The sequence below is a fragment of the Acipenser ruthenus genome, chromosome 10 (assembly GCF_902713425.1).
Source record: "Acipenser ruthenus chromosome 10, fAciRut3.2 maternal haplotype, whole genome shotgun sequence".
Classification (NCBI taxonomy): Eukaryota; Metazoa; Chordata; class Actinopteri; order Acipenseriformes; family Acipenseridae; genus Acipenser; species Acipenser ruthenus.
Window position 1 is genome coordinate 50,356,786 of NC_081198.1, and position 19,763 is coordinate 50,376,548.

The window sequence follows — 19,763 nt, forward strand, 5'->3', positions numbered from 1 at the left end:
ATTAAAATACTGTTACTGAATTAGAAAGTCATGCTCTCACAAGGTCTATAGATCCTTTAGGTCTATGCATCACTAGGCTTTACACCCTTCTAAATATACCTTTTTTTCATATAAAGTCTTTTTGCACCATATATGCAAGCATACAATCGTATCAGAAAAGGGTTAGGGTTAACTCAGTACTCAGTTAATACACAGTAATTAGAGACACTTAAACGTAAAGTGTTACCAAAATCCCAACCATATTATATAAAATTACTTTTAGCTGTCCATTTATCTTTGAACAGTAATCTGCCGCTGGCAAGCACACCTATTAACAGCAAACTGCAAGTCTTAACGGCTGACATCTCTTTTTAACATCGTCTCCCGGTCCTTGTTGTAACAGATCCATTATTGTCAGGGGTGTACCAGACCTCTAGTCCCTGTAGCACATTGACTCCTTTCCTGCAGTGAATGATGCTTTCTCATCTCAGGGGATCTGATTGTAAGCCAGCAGCAAAACACAAAGCAGCTCCTCAGTTTGCTCTGCAGTCAGGATGCGTTTCCCCGATGACAGAGATTCAGGAAAAAAAACAAGTATCTCCCTTAAGGTAAACAACCACTCAGTTTGTGCTCTCTTTCTTGAGTTTGGAAGTGTTTCTGTGCATTTTGATTGTACTGCGGCGATTGAACTGTCAAACCAGAACGCAGCAACGTAGATAGAAAACATACAACAGCCGTTCCAGGTTTTAAGGTTTTTGATCAGTAATTAAGCGCAGACATTACAGTTAAGCAATGGTGTGTAATATTTAAGTGTTTTTTTGGTGTGTTTTTCTTTTTTTTTTTTTCTTTTTTTTTTTTTAAATAACTCACAAATTAGTGCTTTTTGACTAAATCCCATAAACAAAGCTATATGCATATAATTAGCTACTTTAATATAGTTTTGCTTTAATAAACATTAACATAGTCATGTCAAATTGTGTAGCAAAATCAACTAAGAAGACACTTCATAATACATGTACCTGAATAGACAGTTCAGTTATAAAACATATCAAGTACAGATGACCTGACCGAAATGCTCCACATCGGTCGAGCTGTGATGTAATCAGGAAGCTCAGATAAACTTTTAATCCAGAAGGGTGTGATGTAACCTAAACTTCTCCTTCGCTCGTTAGCACAATGTCACAATGCCTACACTTATTGCTAACGATAAAAAAAGCATGATGGTGCTCTTTAAAAATCTGTTCAGCAGCAAATCGCTGGGATGGTTTATGGATGAAAACGTATCTCCTGCATGGCTGAGCTGAGAATAAGTTAAGATGCCAAGACAACACATTCACCAGACAATACGTTCACCAATTAAGAACAGACATGAGCTGTGCATCGCACTGTCCTCAGAACGTCACTTTTACATGATAATAAAAATACTTATAGTACACTGATGCCAAGATAAACATGGCAATTAGTGTCAAAATATAATCTACATTCAGATTCACTGTCGATTGCATTGGTAGGCCTTGTTTCCATGGCAACAACCCCCAAGGAGCTGTTTCTGGGTTGTTTTTTTCAGTATCCCTGTTAAAAAAATAAATAAATAAATCAGTTTTACACTTTAGTTCTGGGTTATGTGTTTTAAGGCATGATAAATGTAGCCATCTCTCTCTCTCGCCCTTCTTCAGTGTAGTGCCTTTGCTGGCATCTCTACGCGTAGAGTTTTAATTACCTTTCATTGTGGGTGGCATCATAACAAGTAAAGGTTACTGAATTAATACGTTGCCATATGCACCAGCTTATGAGTGCATGTATAATGGAAACCAGCGCATATGGCGACATACTAATTATTTAGCAGAATTAAACAAATAGAACAAACTCATCTAACACTGCAGCATAACTGGATGTAGGGACTCTGCAGAAGCAGCTTTATTGGCTCCACATTCCTTTGCAAAAAGAGCATCGCAGTATTTTTGTGATCAGCAAACTCCCCATAATAGATGCATTGAAGTGATGCTGTGTTTTGCATTCCGCATTACGATGCAATGCATTGGGCTATAGTTCTATAATTGTTGGTATGGCAACAAAATTATAAATGAAATACCGTCAATGCACTATGGTAGATTTTCAGCGAGTCATTCCTATAGATTTCTGGAATTTAGTATTCAATCACATTTGACTGCACATCCTTTTCAGACAGACAGCTGCTTTTTAGAATAAGAAAGTTACACGCTTATGGGACTCTGGGAAAATATATAGAAATACTGAAAAATAAACTAGTACATTTTTTGAGAAACATTTTTCAAATGTATAAGAATTGTAGTTTCTTCTTAGTACATTCCTTTGGCAAGTAAGACAGAATTTCCTGTCTCCTGAACCACACAACCATCCTTCCAGGAAAGCAGTGGCACTGGAACAAGTAGGGGTGCTGAAAGCCATTGAACAAAACTGTAACCCCTGTATATGATGGAAGCCATGCAAAGCCAGAGGGTGCTGTCGCGCCCCCAGCACCCCTAGTTCCAGCGCCCCTGCAGGAAAGATTGAAAAACAACATTGGGAATGTATTCGAATACCAGTGCTTTGTCCTGAAGACCAGTATAAAATTACCAACAATGACAACATAATGGATCTGGAACAAGTACTGTATTGCAGTGCTCCTAACACAGCAGCACACTTGTGCTTAAACTGATGCAAGGTAGTTATTCAAAGCAAATTAAATAGACATATTTAGCTGCAAAAACCACCACACATTGAAAACATAACAAAACAGCACTGACACATTGCTTTTGGCAAGCTTGTGCTATTAGCTCTTTAATCCCGAGTCAACAGGGACCTGTGATTGATGGAACTATGACCTCTAAATCTCACCATTAGAGCAGGGCTGGGGAAACGGTTCAGTTACAATATAATACATTCTCTTCACTTTTCAGCTGTTTACCATTACCGACAGGCTACTGCAATGGAGAAAACAATCTGATCCCCACCACCCTTCCTAACTTAAACCACGCAAGGTCCAGTGCTGTATGTGTTGAGGGTAATGTGGTATTATTAACAGAACATTCTCCATATAAGCACAGAGATTTGTTATAGTGCAAGTGATAGCACATTTCAGTTGCCAGAGTTGCATTTTGTTACCCTGTCGGTGTCTGGGGAGCCGAGCATGGTACGGTTGAGGGAGTGCAGATAGTTAGAGGGCGGCTGCTTAGATCAGCAGAAAACAATGTCCTACTGGGAGAAAAGACAGAAGGAAAAGGAGATTGCACTTACAAGCAGTCCCTCCCACCAACTGGGGCAGCAGCTATCTCTAAATTCACATGGACTGGGGGGAAATACAGTATAAAAATATATTTAAAAAGCCGTTAGCTCGGACAAGATTTTAGTCTGCTTCCAATTTACACATTGTGCCAACGCCACAAAACACGCATCACATGGCCAGGGGTTAAATACTTGAAAAAAGGACTGTGGAAGTGGCAAATGAGAATGCTGCTGTAAATGTAGCTTTGTATTGCTTCAAGGTGTTTTTCAAGTACAGTACACAGACCAGCAAATGTAACCCAAAGCATTTATAATCCAGTTTACTGCGCTTTTGTTTATTGGTTAATGTTCTGAAACAAACAGCATGCTCCGCTAGAGTAATCCACTGTCACTGTATGCTGTGATGTGTTAAGCTTTTACAATCCTGCTGTGCTGCACAATCTTCATGCATCTCAGGGTAGGTGCTGCGAGTTTCCAGTTCTACATTAGAAACAATTCTGTGCTCAAAACTGGGCTCACCATTAAAATTTGATTTTAAAAATATTATGATTATAGGTAAATGAACAAGAATAAATGTCTAACAAACAAATTCATATTTTAAAATGATTAAGAACATAAACGTGTTTGATTAAAAAAAAAAAAAAAATCCAATCTCTATGAAAACGATGCAGGTTAAGAAATCGCAGAATAGGAGACAGCACCACACGGTGGCCACTGATTTACTACAGTACAGAAAAGAGAGGAATATGACCTTAATGAAAGGGGGGGGGGTTAATTGATCCCTCAGCAGGTACCCCACACACCCAAATAAATACAAAGCTGATTCACCCTAAATATTAAACTAGATGTTGGCAATAAAACCCTACACTTTATTTGAGAGGAATATGCTTTAAGAGGAACTTAAAAACAGGAATGGATCTGAGTGTGTTGTTAAACTGTTAAAATTGTTTTGAGCAAACAATGTGGAAGGCATTTCTACTGTACAGCATGCTCTTTCTGCATTGCTGCCTTAGAACAGCTCCACACAGGCACAGCTCTGTAAGGACCGACAGCTTTTAAGAAGCAAAGTCTATACACAGACAAAACTGAGGTAGGAGATGGGACAGTATGGAAAACATACAATTCTGTAGCAATTTGTGCATGAAGCGGTTGGTATCATTGTGGAAGTGGGAAAGTGCCTGAAGACACAGTAACAACAGTGAATCTTATTAGGCTAGCATGTCGCGCTCCCTTCAATCAATCTGACATCCCGACAGTTAAACCCAATAAAATACATGTTCAGAAGTGACTCGGTCCCTTTTCTGAGCTTATTACAGACCTCTGTATCCTGTATAAAAATAACCAAGGTTTAGCCGTCATGCGTTTCTGTGTTTAAAAATAACTGAGCTCAACCCATGTAAGATCACACTCTATTTGAAAAAACTGAGCTCAACCCATGTAAGATCACGCTCTATTTGAAAAAACAGCAGTTTAACTTGTGATGTCATCCTGATGGGTGGATATCTGATGAGGTAAATAGCTGTCAATAGCGGGGTTAGGCTTAATAAATCTTGTCATTTTGGTCAGCCAGTTGGTGAAACTCTTCACCCCCCTGAAAGGCCTACAGGTTCAGTAACAGTCCCAGCAAGCGGACAGGCCCCCCGGAGCCACGTGTCCCTTCAGCGGTCCAGCGATCGCTTCTGAATGGCCTCCACACAGACGTTCCTCAGCAGGTTGATGACTGACCTGGGGTCGTCACTCTTCATGACGGCGCTGCCCGACACAATCATGTTCGCTCCGGCCTGAGGGAAGGAACACAACACAGACTTCACAACCACGACTCCAACTACACACAACAAGAACATTTCATTGAGATTCCAGGGATGTGAACAGGTTTCACTCCGTCTATGCCTCACTCTGTTAGATGAACGGGTTCATCTTGGCTCAGCACAGGACAGGGGGCCGGGCTTACCTCAGCACATTTATGAATAGTGTCAGGCCCCACTCCTCCATCTACCTCTATATCCAGGGAAGGGAACTGTGTTCTCAGCCAGTTCACCTGAAAAACACCAAGCAAGAGTCAATGCAATTTGGGCCACCTGCAAACATTTAAATATCCATAACGTTGAAAGCTCAACTTTTGCAGTAAGCCTGGTGCATGTTTTTCACGCAAATAACGATTAGTTAACACTAACACCGCCATAGCCGTTTTTTGAATGGCTTTTGTAATTCACATTTAAATATCTCCGTGTATGTAAATATCTCATGCATGTCCGTTCTTAAGTGTTACTAAATATTTGAATTAAATACCCATACGGTGTTTCAGCTGCAGAATCGCAAAAATGAATAAGTTAGAAGCACTTGCTTCTTCAACTGCCAGACCCGCAGTTTATGCGGCATATTGAAATCAATACAATATAGCCAACAATTTAGTCTGGGCTTTGTAATAAAATCAACGTAATTGTGAAAGAATGTATTATCTACTCCTGTCGAGTGCTGAAACACTAATGAAAGTCATTCTACACATAATATATTATTATTTATTTTATTAGCAGTCACAAAATACACACATTGAATCACAATACAGTGTATTATAGCTACGCTACTTTTTTCTCGTCTGCCTGTCCTCTGAATAGAGTTACCAACAACAGTTCAAGCCGTGCGAGCCCCCCTGCACTCCACTACACACCTCAGGCAGAACGACTGTGCCACCCTGAGTGTGTACAGGTGTAAAAAAATAAAAAATGTGCTTATTCTAAAATCTCTGCACAAATCAGTGACCATCGGGACTGATGCTAAACGAAAGCCAGAGACTGTTGCATTTTACAAAGCCGTATCAAATGGCATGGCTGTATTCTGTCAAAGGTGGTACTCGTAGGTGGCTTGTGGCTGTTTTTTATAACGCTTTGGTTTTGTACAAGGAGTGTACCGGCAACGCAATGACTCGGAGGGACTTCATTTTGCAGCTAGCCCTGAAGCTACAGCAGAAATATTTTAATAAGAGACACGAAAGCCGGCTGGCAAATGCCCCTCAACCTTCAGCCAGCGCTGCGCCCACTGGCACATGGAATAAAAGACAATGCCAGGTTGCTAAATGCAATAAAAACAGAACTTTTGATATCTGCACCCGTTGTGAAAAGGCAGTCTGTGGCAAATGCACTGATAGCTGAAAAGCATGTTTTCTGAGTAGATTGTACTTTGAAAGCTGTAATAAAACTCTGAACAGACAGACAGAGCCTTTGAACTCTGTTTCACGCAAAGCGCTTTCACGTTGCATAAGTTAGGTTATATTTTGGTTTTATGTTATTTTTATAACTAGTTATTTATTTTTTATAATTCTATACAGCGTTCTACACCTGTTTACACAAATGTTTATTGCGTAAAGTTTATTTTATTACAGTTTTTCTTATTTATATTTGTTATCTTTTTGAAAAAAATAAGAAAAAAGTTTAATTTTCAATGTAAATATGGAGTTTCTGCTCTGAAAATGTTATGTATGACATTTTGCGGGTGCAGCGGTTGTATGTAGTCCGAAATCTCGGCGGTTCTAGTGTTAGAAGCACTTCCAGAATCTCAATATGCACTGCGGTAGTGTCTGGATGCTTGAATACTGAGCTGCACAAAGCCGGGCTGGACTTGATTGATTGACATGCTTACAACCCTGCATCCTGGCAGGTGAAGATGTGAATTGAGCAATGTGAAACTAAAGCAAGGAGACAGGGGCACTGTTAAAATGTTGGTAATATAAGTCGATATCAGGAGGGTAAGGGAATTTAAGAAGGTGAATGTAGCACAAGTATGTATTCGATTAACAAAAACTTTCCCTAAAGCTGCAGATTCACTTATTTTTCCTCACATGGAACTGACTCCTACACTTGATCCAGAACTCTGCCAAAAACCCAGGGATTTGGAACTGAACTCCCATGTGTGTCTTGAGGGGAAAGCGGGGTGATATTTTCCCTTTTCATTCCACATTCATCACACAGCATCTGAAGAAATGAATTTGCCTCCGGATCTGGAAACACATTACAGCATTTTCTTCCACCTGTCAAGCACACCCACTCCAGCCAGCGTTTCCCTGGCAGCTCAGTGCTTAGTGATTCACTTTTCCCGACATCTCACTGGCTAAACTCATCTCAATTCAACATGCACCTGCTCCTCATACAAATCTGATTAGAACCCAGTAGTTTCCATTTTGCATTGTTTTTTCCTAGGATGTGTCAGGCTTTGCTAAAATAAATGCTCTTTACTGAAGTATGCAGAAAGGGTATTGCTCTAATTCACCTGCACACCACATCTTGAAGGAAGCCCAATCCCACAGCAACACAAAGCAGAGTACAATAAATCAGGAGGAAGCCACTTCCCATCTACCTCCATATACACGTCACACTTACTGAATACAATGAAATAAGAGTTTAGTGTTCTTCAGAGGCGGGGCTATCATCACACTGCCATTACACACCCAGCGTTTGGACTGGATGTGCACCTCCACTGAAACTGATTTTACAGGAGGAGTTTAAATAAAGTGCTTCATCCTAGACCAGGGCTGGCTAATCCCTCCAGGTTTAACAGGTCCAATGATATAATCATCTACTTCAGGGTCTGGATGGCGGTTTCATTGCTTCAATTAAACAATTTAGAACAGCGTTGGAACAAAGACCAGAACTGGAAGGGCCAGCTTTTGCCATGCCTGTCCTAGACAGTGACAGGGAGATTTAAAACGCTTGTTAGACGCGTCTCTGAAAATTGTGGTCTTCTTAGTGTGCTGTTTTTAAAACAGTAAGGACGGTCCCAAACTACAGCAGCCAACTAAAAAAAGACCTGGATTGCTCTGCAGCGAACAGAAAAATGATGTGATGCCAGCCATTCTGAGAACTTTACAATTATTAAACAAACAGTTTCTATAAATAAATCACACAAATAGAATAGTTTTAGCTGTAGATAAAATCTATGCTTTAAGTGAATAAACTTTTCAGAAACCAAAATCTCATAACAAGTACTCTAGAAATGTAAAAGCAATAGAGTGTCACTCATTACAGGTAAACCTGTGCAGGGCTCACATTTTCCGTTAAGACACACAGACACATATATATTATGGTAAGCGTGAACATCTTTCATGGACACACTTACCTTCGGCATCATATCTTCCATGAACTTCTGCCCCCCGAAGCCAGGCTCCACTGTCATCACCAGGGCCATGTCGATCTGTCCTGCCCAGGGACCCAGCTCCTCCACTGTGGTGCCAGGTTTGATAGCCAAGCCAACCTGCAGAGGACACAGTAACCGCAGGCCCACTAACACTCTCTGTGTGTAACACTCACTGTGTGGGCCCTGAAGCACATTTCTTAGGTTTCTCATTTTCTCGGAATGTTAAAACAAAAACAAGGGTGATAAGTGTTGATTTATTACCAACAAGGAACCAAACTTCTAGATTAGCCAGACACAAGGCCAAAACACAGGTCATGGAGCAGCACTGAACTGACTGACTGAATCCACCCCTCAAAAGGCAGTGGGTAGAGGGGAGCGAGGAGAGGGTAGCAGGTAGTGGGTAGAGGGGAGCGAGGAGAGGGTAGCAAGTAGTGGGTAAAAAGGGTTCCCACCTTCATGCCATTCTCCCGGATGTCTTTGATCAGAGCCCCGGCATTGACAGTGGCCTCCAGGTGGAAGGTGTACTGATTGGCTCCTGCTGCTGCCATTGGCTTCACCCACTGCTCTGGTCTGGAAACCATCATATGCATATCTGCACAAGAGCAGACAGAGAGCAAGTCACACACACACCCCACAGCTGCAAATACTTTATTAGAGGACGGGACGGGAGTCAATTGAGGTAAACTATTGCCACTTTGAGGAACTTGTTTTAACAGAATACTGCCAATTGCAATTTTGATTAATGATGTGATAGAATTGATTAAAAAGGGAATGAGAATTGGAATTGGGAACCGATTTTAAAAAGGAATTGGAATTAAAAACCAGGGAGTTGCAGGCGAGGAGGCGGAACTCACCAAAGAACGGGCCCTGCCCCAGCTGCTTCCGAAGACACTCCACCACAGGGTGGCCAAAGGTGATGTTGGGTACGAAGTGCCTGAAACAAGAGAATACACAGCTCTGTCATACTGAAGAACTCTACAATCAACAGTGACACCCGAAACAAGAGAATACACAGCTGTCAAGAACTCTACAATCAACAGTGACACCCGATACAAGAGAATACACAGCTCTGTCATACTGAAGAACTCTACAATCAACAGTGACGCCCGATACAAGAGAATACACAGCTCTGTCATACTGAAGAACTCTACAATCAACAGTGACGCCCGATACAAGAGAATACACAGCTCTGTCAAGAACTCTACAATCAACAGTGACGCCCGATACAAGAGAATACACAGCTCTGTCAAGAACTCTACAATCAACAGTGACACCCGAAACAAGAGAATACACAGCTCTGTCAAGAACTCTACAATCAACAGTGACGCCCGATACAAGAGAATACACAGCTCTGTCATACTGAAGAACTCTACAATCAACAGTGACACCCGATACAAGAGAATACACAGCTCTGTCAAGAACTCTACAATCAACAGTGACGCCCGATACAAGAGAATACACAGCTCTGTCATACTGAAGAACTCTACAATCAACAGTGATGCCCGAAACAAGAGAATACACAGCTCTGTCAAGAACTCTACAATCAACAGTGACGCCCGATACAAGAGAATACACAGCTCTGTCATACTGAAGAACTCTACAATCAACAGTGACGCCCGATACAAGAGAATACACAGCTCTGTCATACTGAAGAACTCTACAATCAACAGTGACACCCGAAACAAGAGAATACACAGCTCTGTCATACTGAAGAACTCTACAATCAACAGTGACGCCCGAAACAAGACAATACACAGCTCTGTCATACTGAAGAACTCTACAATCTCAACAGTATTGGCAATGCACAATTTTCCTACTTTACAGTACCTACCAGTACATAACTGCATCATATATCTCAGATGCATATCATGCAACATTGTTAAAAAAATATGTAGTTTTATTCAACCAAGGCCAGGGTCAAGCTGGAAGGAAGGCCAGACCACAGTGTTATAGCCATAGTGAGCAAAACGTTTAACAATATTTATAATAAAAAGTTACACTGTAACTGAGATCTAAACTGCACCAAAAAATGAAGACGCATTTCAGGCATTTATCTTAAAAACACATTGATATAAGTGTCTGTATTTTTCTTACATGTACCAATAACAAACGAACGTGATAAGTTGAAACAAGTTCACGAGCATGCTAGCAGTCGCAGTGTGTGTGCAGCAGAAAGTTAGGGACCATGCGAGACAACGGGGTTCTTCATGCAGCTGCAGAATACAAGAAATTAATACAACCTTTGTTTGTATTCAATGTAGCTTTACTGTAATGCACTCTGCATACTAACACAGCACGTTACCGTAATGCTTTTATGTACTGTGACCTAAGGATGTTGACGTTTTATCAACAGTGTGTAGAACATTTTTACAGGAAACTATACATAGATTTAGGGTTACTATATGGCTCCAGATTAACCGGACGCTTTGAGACAGACCGGGATTTCAAAATTCCCCCTAAATTTAAAGTAATTCACGTATAAATGATCTCCACCTTTGCTGAGATTAATCCTGCTCTGGTGGAATTGGTTGGGCGCAGCAAACAATTCACACTGATCAGCTGCTTCTGATCAGATCTTAATGAACGAATAGCTAATTTATCGATAGAGCAACTAGATGATGATGCGGTTGTATTTGCAGAATAATATGGCCGATTGAATTTTAACAAACAGAAAAAAATAGCGACTGGCTGCAATTCATTCTTAGTTTAATACAATTATTTGACGCGCATGCGGGTATTTAAGCACCATTCTTAATTGTAGCTAAGGATGGTTCATTTACACCTTCATTTATTTCAATTTAGGGGCAAGTTTGAAATCCCGTTCTGTCTCACAACGTCCGGTTAATCTGGAGCCACATAGTAACCCTATCCTAGTGTCTGCTCCTAAAGACATCTTTACCACAGAAGCATGCAGGCCAGTATGCTGCAATAATAATAATAATAATAATAATAATAATAATATAAATGGCTGTGAATGAAATGCACACAAAACATCTTGCAAATGTATATTTACCCGTCCATCACATCCAAGTGGAGGTAATCGGCGCCACAGTCCAGCATTCGTATGCATTCTGAGCCCAGACATGCCAGATCGCTGTTCAGAATAGAAGGTCCGATTTTAGCTGTGTAGGACATGGTGATGCTTTTTACTTTCTCAGCTAACGAAAATCCACGCGGTCCCTCGAAAAGCTTCTTCCTCGTACAAGGGGTGTTGGGAGTTGTAGTTGTTGAGAGCTCACGCGATTAGCGTTCGAACCAGAGGGGAGGAACAGACTGCACTACAATTCCCAAAGGCACTCTTCCCGGAATCATTTCCCAGCGGAACAGTAGGTTGTTGATTAATCGGGTTATGCAACATTTTTATTTTCAACTGTTACAAAGTTCAGTACTGGCGAAGTTTGGACCAATAAGCTACTAACAACCAAACGAGCAAGATGCGCAGAATGACCTCCTCTCGTTTGTAAACTTTCTTATGTTCTTATGTTTATTTAATAAATAAACAATGTGTAACTGCATTTTTTTTGTTGGGGGTTGGGGTGGCTACAATATTGTGTTATTTATATTTAAATACTGGATCCTACAGAGTTGTAGTCTTTAAATTTTAAATGATCTTATTAAACTCGGTTGAAGTTAACAAAAGGTGTGAAAATCACTCGAACATGATTCATGTGGAGCGTTTCCTTGTCCTGCAAAGTTGATTGAAACCCTGCAGCTGTAGCTCGGTACAATACTGTACTATAGATCAGATCTGATATCAAATCCAGGATTGCAGTCAATTTCTTATTTGGTTGAGGGTGCATGCTGATTACAACAGTAATTGGAGTTTAGAGCATTACTATAGAGACCGGTTGCAAAGCCATTAGCAGGGAAACATATTTCATAAACATCGTCAAGGCAACCAGTCATCTCATAACCATCATCACACTGCAGCTGTTACTGAGAGCTAGAGAGACCTACATGGATTCAGTCTGCAAATGTTCAAGCAATATTTAGAATCGGGCGTTTTAGTCAATGCAGAAATATAGAGGACAGTGGGTGTTTTAATGGGCTTTGCCAGTGTTTGTAATGTAAAATGATTAATAGATTTGTCACATGGGCACTTCTTTTTTTCTGCAAGCGCTCTGTTTACAAAGGCAAATGTGTTTGGTCCACTTTGACAGGCCACAAGCCATGTTGAAACGCTGTAGAATACATGCATACCATCTCTTGTCTATATGTAATCAAACAGAAATCAATAGCGTACAAAACAATAATCCACTTTTATTTAAGTATATGTTTAATATATACGGCACGTTCATACTACTGAAAGGATTTGCATTGGGGGCAGGGGCTACGTTTAAAACTGTGGAACACCTTTGCATTAGACACATGACACGTAAATCCCCATTAGACATTTGGGCCCGGTTTTTCAAAACTAATAGTTAGTCTATACCTCTGCAGAACTTATCTCACTGAATTTCTCTCTCCATCCAATCCACTCTCCTGCCAGAAACATACAGGATAGACCTTTAGCACATTATTTAGTTAATTCACACAAAACCTGTTAAATAAATCGACCCCCTTTCATTGGTATTGAGCTAGATTCATTACACACGCAATTTACCAATTTGGACTTTCATTTTAAAATCTCAGTAATATACAGTATGGCAAATACAACCGAAGCCATCTCAAGTTGTCAAAAATTAAACTGAAGACGTTTTATGTGTTAAGGTATCAAATCTCTCTGAGCAGTATTAATGGTACCTGCAGAATCTGTAACCTCTTTCCACAATAACAGTCGTAATCTATTAAAAACAATGGGGCCAGGCATATAGGAGTACTGGCATGGATGGCTTTACTGTTCTTCAATATTTAAAAGTCCAAATTAGAAAGTTTGGGCACACTAACCCTACTCGTTCCAATCACTCCCATTCAGAAATAGGTAGAGGCAGGTGAAGCAGAGGCAAGCCATCAGCCACGCTGGAGGGTCCAACCACACACATAACCTATAAACAGCAGGAGCAGTGTTACTGCACAGTCATTTATCTTGTAGGGTGACGTAAACATTTGCATGGCTTGATCCTTGACTGTCCCAGAGAACCAGCTTTGAATTTGCACAGATTTGCAGTTTACCTGGCTGTTCTAATGTTTTTATTAGCATTTACTGTGCTTCACTTGGGTTATACTTCTCTATGCTTTACCATGCTTTCACTAAGCATTTACTGTGCTTCACTAAACTCTGCTACGCTTTTATCAGACAATCTCATTAGCTTGCAATTCAGGAACACGAATGCTCTCTTATTGAATGCAACATCATATCTAAGAAAACAAAAAAATATCTGTTGCGGCTCAATCAAACTCAAGAGCAGTCAAACTATAAATATATCTATTTATGCCTGTAATACAATAATATTGTCTTTCAGACCCTGACTTCCCCTAGGACATATTAATAGGTTGTAAAAAGAATTACAATGGCGCGAACATGGATTTGTGATAAAAAAACATAATTCATTCATAAAGGAGGCCTCACCACAGCCGATCATTCAGATGGCACTTTCTGTGATGTATTAGCAGGTTTGATGCAGTTCTCTCTCTTACCAGACTGACGCAGACGTTGATCAGCAACCGGAGGTGCGGGAGGAAGGATATGATTGGCTACCGCTGAAGGGTCAGGCAAATCCCTTCAATCAGGCTGCTGGCAGCTTCCCACTCCACCTGCCGTCTGCAAACGGACAGAGACAGGCTTGGAAATGCAGTGCAGGCTCAGTAACAGGGAGGGACAGGCTGGGATGCAGTGCAGATACGCTTGCAGGTATTGTATATTTGGAGCGTGCAGGCATATTGTTAGACGGGAGGTATATTTTCATGAGTGCAATTACTGAATATTAAATATAATAGAAAACAGCAAGCACTGAATACAGGTATGTTTTGGGAGTGCAGGTTCAAGGAATGTTTTGCAAATGCACGCGTGTTTAAATATGTATAAAAAGTAGGTATATTTGGATTTAATTTAACGTAAGGAATTAGTTACCAAGGATCGCACACCTTGAGATGCAACACCTCAATGTCATTGGGCTCCTGATACTTCTCTGCAATTGTACAGCTGTGGCAGGGCTGAAGCACAAGGAGGGAGGGTGACTCCTTAGACATGTTTACTGTGGTACAACATGGAACAAGTGCAGTAAAGTGTGATAAAGCATGGAGATGTCACAATAAAGCACAGTTACAGTATACACGGTAAAGAACTGCAAAAAAAAAAAGCTGTCTGAACTCCTCCCGGGCGATGCGCTCATCCAGCTCCTCCTGGGGGAGCCCTGGGCCCTCCTGCAGCAGGTGGAGGTTATCCCTGAAACACACACAACTTCAGAAACCAGCCGAGCAGATCACCAATCAGATTGATATAGGCAGTTTGGTGTAAGATTTCCACAGCCAGCACTAGGACCAATTGAAGAAACAGCTGCTTTAATTTGTCCTTAATGTTGCTCTCCACAAAACTGTCAGCTTTTATTAGCCTCTGTGGAGAGCAGCAGCCCACACACATTCCACAGCTGTTTCTTCAGTTGGACTGGCAACTTAGCCCCATCAACACCAGTGACCCTCACCTGGGTGTCAGCTCCAACCTGCTCAATCCAAACAATTGAACAATCAGTTTGTGCAGCTCTAACATATGTACAGTAAACCTTATTAATCATACAATAAAAGCACTTGGTTTTCATCCAGCATGTGATACAGTAACCTCATCGACTTCTCATAATAACTTTTAACTGACAGTTTTCTACACAGTTGACATTATCAAGCAGGACCTGGGTTAGGCTCCTAGGTTCCACTCATTCATGTGACATACCTGGTGTCGGCGCCCCCTGGCACAGTGTGGTTGTGGTGCAATCATGGGCCTGGTCAGTATAGACAGCACCACAACAACATTAAGACAGTGGGAGGGATTGGCAGCAGGCTCAGTTCCGTTGGGAAAAAAGGAAGCTTAAGAAACTGGATCCATAACTCTGTGTTTCCCTACTGGAGCTGAAAACCTAAATCATATCTAAATTCGTACAAGATGTTCCTCTGAACTTAATCTGAAAGGCTGTGACTTGCAGTGAAAGGGATTGCATGTGCTAAACACGTTTGTGGATAGAAGAGGAACAGTGCATCATACTGGAGTCTCTGTGCAGTGTACCTGGTGAGAGCCTCGACACTGTACAGCAGAGCCTGGAGGGAGGTGGCAAGGGTGGCGATGGCTGTGATCTCGTCCCTGGCTGCGGAGGCCGTCTCCAGAGCGATGGTCTCCTTCTTCAGCCTCTGCAGGAAACAGGGAACCAGGGCCTCCAGCACCATCAGCATCAGGTCCAGTTTCACAAAGCAAGCTTGCAAGCAATCTGCTTTCTGGCAGTTTCACAACAATATATCAATACAGAATGGTGCAGTTTTTTTTTAGAAATCAGCTCAGCTTGTCCAAAATATAATATATAAAAGTTGTCCTTGGTTTCAGTCTATTTTCTTATGTACAATTAAACACGATTTAGCCAGTGTGAAATTGACCCCATATTCTTACAAGCATTTTTTTCTGTGAAGACACAGACACACAGAGATGTGTTATTGATTGCATGCTGATGTGCTCTCCTCACCTGCTTCTGAATGAGCTCCTGTCCCTTGTCAGGTAACATGTGGACCAGGTTGAGCTAGGGCGAGACTGACCTCTGTAACGGGTATATAGCTCGCAAATAGGTCTGAAGGGGAGAGCATAGTTAAAGGATTTAGAAGGACATCATTTTGTTTCTAACTGTCACCACTAGATGGCTCCATGGTATAGATCATATTCTGTGAGTCATTTTCATTTATCCTGTTGGAGTATCCAGTCTACTGGAAAAAAACATGAAATACCAAAGTATTGAAAGAGAATATTACTACATGAGGACTGACAAAAATGAAACTTTATACTGATCAAACATATGCAATCTAGAATAGATAATTAAAACATTTCAATAGGAGTATTTATTTATTTTTGTAATTCATATTTTGCCCAAAAGTTCCAAAAGTAGCTTGTGCAAATTAACAATAATTACTGTATACAAAAGTTTAGAAAAAAACAAACAAATAATGGATAAAAGGGTATGTCATACTTTGGCGTAATGGATGAGGTTCCAGCGCTTGTCCATCAGGAAGTAACGAGCGGACTGAGCTTCAGGAATGTTGAAGAACTCCAGGCACTCCTGAAAAGAAAGAGAACCCCATCACAATCTGAGAGAGACCCGAGCAGGACCGGACCGGGACACAATCTGAATGAGACTCCAAGCAGAACCGGACGGACACAATCCAAGATAGACCTGAGCAGACTGATGCTAGTTTAGTTTAGTTTAGTTTATTCACTTTGTGCCCATAAACACAGATAAAAGCTGATGTACCCAAGAAAAGGTTGCTTGGGTCTCCTGTTTTATCGCTATTGTCCCACTCCAAATAGCCACTAGAGGGGGCTGTCACTTCATTACGGTAGAACTATGCGGTGTAGCTTTACTGATATAGTGCACTTTCAGCCCTGCCCCTTCATACAATCAGTATAATTGGAAAGGAAATAAGGAGTAACAGTAAGAAAGGGACGTGCCTTGAGCAGAGCCTCGAACTGTGTGTCCTCATGCACGGGGAGCTGGGTGGGGATGTCACACTCGTTCTGCCCCGTGCACCACCAGAGTCTTGGTGCCTGTGGGGAGGAAACACACGGGGACACTGGTACTGCAGCTCATCCCAATTTACATAAAGAACAATGAAATGCTTAATGAAGCACAACTAACTACTGCACTTCTGTAAACAATTATGAGACCTACCAAATCAACCTTCTGAGTTTGCTGGTTGCTAGTTTTGTCTATTGTGGTTTAAATGGAATCTGGATTTGACTGGCCCACAGACAGTGATAGACAGCTGTCCAAGGAGATCATGCCTGTCTGTCTGTCAGTTTGCTTGCTCTGTGAGCTCATTTCCTACAGTATTAGTATTTCAAATGATCTCTTCCACATTAGTCTAATAGCTAGATTGGGGAGAGCCCCTCTTGTTAACTTTACTATTTACTTCTTCCTTTTCTGGTTTTGCACTATAAGAAACCATCAGCTGCTGCACTGTTTTTATGAAACGTTTTCAAAATACCTTATATCAGCTTGGACTTTCATGACTTCCATTTACAGTGCCTGACATTTCTAACAAGAGGGTTATGTAAACGTGCTAAATGGGTCATGTTTAGAACTAGGACTTTGCAGTAATAGAGCAGTGTCTGGTGAATGATGCTTATCATGCTGTACGTACAGTAAGATCCAGACAATGGTTCTGAGTGGACAATGTATTTTGAAAGTCAGCAAACATTGTAAGAATTTAGTCAAAACTGAATTGTCAGAATCTCTCTAATGCCCTGTTTAGACCCCTATAAGGACTGGTTAAAATGATTGTAAAGGAGAGCTGCACACAATAGAGAGGTCAATGGGAAGGACTTGACCTGGTCTTCCTATTGAGTTTGCCATCTGGCTGTAGTGTTGTGTAATATCATTGTGGGGTTACGTGGGATAACCATAAAAAAGCCGCAGTTTCCATTCCCTCAGATATCTGTAAACATCCTCACGTTTGTGTGCAAGTACACGGTCCCTTGTGAAAAAACACCCAAACAATAAGCGCCAATTGAGTTTTCAGAAGGCTGTTTGATTTTTAAACCACATGTTTCTGGATATGTAACTTGAGTACAATCAGGCACAAACAACCACAGTCAATGAGAATGCAATGTATAAACTTGGTTTGGAATTTGCAATGTGTTTATTTTGTTACTGATTTGTGATTTTGCTTTGATACCAGAATAATGAAACTCGCATTGGATAATAACCTACCACACAGGACGCCTGCTTCATACTGCTTCCCCAGTTTTGGTTTAAAAAATGCACTGTAAAAAGAAAACGAGAAGGAGAGTTCTTATAGGTTCGCATGTGTTCCGTGTCCTTTAACCTTCTGCATGTTGTGCTCATTTGTTTACCACCAGTAACCAGTTCATCAACACATTTCCCAAAAGACCCACTGATACAGATATATAGAGACGTAGGAACAACGTGTATATACAATCATGGGGAGTCGCAGGATTTATTATAACATCAAACTTGATACAGACAATCGAATCAACCGCTTCCCATACAACATTAAGAATATTTATTGTGTTGCCTCCAGATAGTTAGATTAAATCATGTTTTATAAACGCAGGGCCTCTGGCAGTGGTGAATTCCATTCTTAATTAAATTCAGCTTGACAACGCAGGCCGATTTAATTAGATAAAAATTCAAATAAACAACGACGGCCTTACTTATAATCAAAACTGATGTAAGCGAACACATACAGTATATGTGATTTAAAAAGACACCGAAATTATAGTGTGAAAATATCCATAATAAAATACATTTATAGAATGAATCTATCTATTTTTACCTGGTCAAGTCGGTAATTGAGATTCAGATTTCTGGAATAATAATAAAAAATAAAATAAAATAAAATAAACTGCACCTCGCTATCATTTTGCACAGAATAACAATACATACGTGAATAAACGTTTGATGTATAATGCTAAACTGTAGCTGTCTTAAAAAAAAAAAAGAAAATATCCTAAAATTCTAACCTGTTTTTTCTCCACAGAAACGTCTGGATTGGGAAAGGTATACCTCTCCCACATTCCTGATCGGGATCCTCCAAACTCTTCCTCTTCACCATGATTAAAGATGACGTTTTATTTGGTGGTTCTGGTGATGACGTTTCAAAACATTGTTTTGGTTAAAACGGCTGCAGGCAGCGTCTTAACCAGAGCTGAATTCTACCGAGGTCAAACTTATGTTTCACGCTATAGCTGGCAGTATTTACATGACTGCTTGATATTTACTATTCAACCTCCAAATCTACGATATATGGCAACCCAACAGAGATTATTAAGGAGTATTTTGTAGTTTATCAGAATTTTTACATGAGCATCAGCACTGATGATGCAAAAAATAAAAAATAAAACCCAGGACACGACCTCGGTGTCCTCATAGCTAGTTACGGCCATGGTTGCAAGTACTGAGCAATGGTGAGGCTGCAATTTCAGCACCACCCTCCGTGGACAGCAACCACAGACTGATACGTAAACCAGAATCGGATGATCAAAAGAAATAGGACGCCAACCACAAACATCACTTTCAGGCAGGCAGCCAGGTAATGGATCTATAAATTGGAAGGCAATTAAAAATTCATATTTCTCTAGGGCTGAGAAAGGGAATGGGTTTTAGAAATACTGTCATCCAAAAACATACGCAGCAGCGACCGGGAACATGTTACTTTATTACGTATATATTATTTTTAATTTTAAGGATCACTATGAAAACATATATATCGTATTGTAATGACACACAGTCAAACACATACACGTGCTAATGAATTTAAAGTTAGTA

The 19,763-nt window shown here is 40.7% G+C and overlaps 1 protein-coding gene and 1 long non-coding RNA gene across 4 annotated transcripts; both read right to left on the minus strand.

Annotated features, from left to right (window-relative positions):
• Positions 1–904: 904 nt before the first annotated feature.
• Positions 905–11,669, minus strand: LOC117400848 (ribulose-phosphate 3-epimerase). 3 transcript variants are annotated; one of them, XM_034001184.3, is made up of 6 exons: positions 11,363–11,669; positions 9,204–9,283; positions 8,802–8,941; positions 8,332–8,466; positions 5,174–5,260; positions 905–5,003 (listed from the first exon to the last, which is right to left on the minus strand). In XM_034001184.3, the coding sequence occupies exons 1-6, from the start codon at positions 11,482–11,484 to the stop codon at positions 4,881–4,883; spliced, it is 687 nt and encodes a 228-aa protein (XP_033857075.2). In that variant the 5' UTR covers positions 11,485–11,669; the 3' UTR covers positions 905–4,880. The 3 variants fall into 3 exon arrangements, with proteins under 3 accessions (XP_033857075.2, XP_058888507.1, XP_058888506.1); XM_059032524.1 differs by lacking the exon at positions 11,363–11,669 and adding an exon at positions 10,488–10,506; XM_059032523.1 differs by lacking the exon at positions 11,363–11,669 and adding an exon at positions 10,444–10,462.
• Positions 11,670–16,923: 5,254 nt separating this feature from the next.
• On the minus strand, positions 16,924–19,376 carry LOC117400858 (uncharacterized). Its single transcript, XR_004544268.2, has 3 exons — positions 18,959–19,376; positions 18,186–18,238; positions 16,924–17,020 (listed from the first exon to the last, which is right to left on the minus strand). It is a non-coding gene; the product is annotated as an uncharacterized LOC117400858 (long non-coding RNA).
• Positions 19,377–19,763: the final 387 nt, after the last annotated feature.

What these genes read in the sequence shown, in the direction of transcription:
- LOC117400848 (XM_034001184.3), bottom strand. Translation starts at nt 11,484, where the DNA reads ATGTCCTACACAGCTAAAATCGGACCTTCTATTCTGAACAGCGATCTG. An exon ending in GGGGCAGGGCCCGTTCTTTG is followed by an intron (nt 8,942 to 9,203) that starts GTGAGTTCCGCC and finishes GCTCTTGTGCAG; the next exon opens with ATATGCATATGATGGTTTCC. An exon ending in TGGAAGATATGATGCCGAAG is followed by an intron (nt 5,261 to 8,331) that starts GTAAGTGTGTCC and finishes GGTGTTTTTCAG; the next exon opens with GTGAACTGGCTGAGAACACA.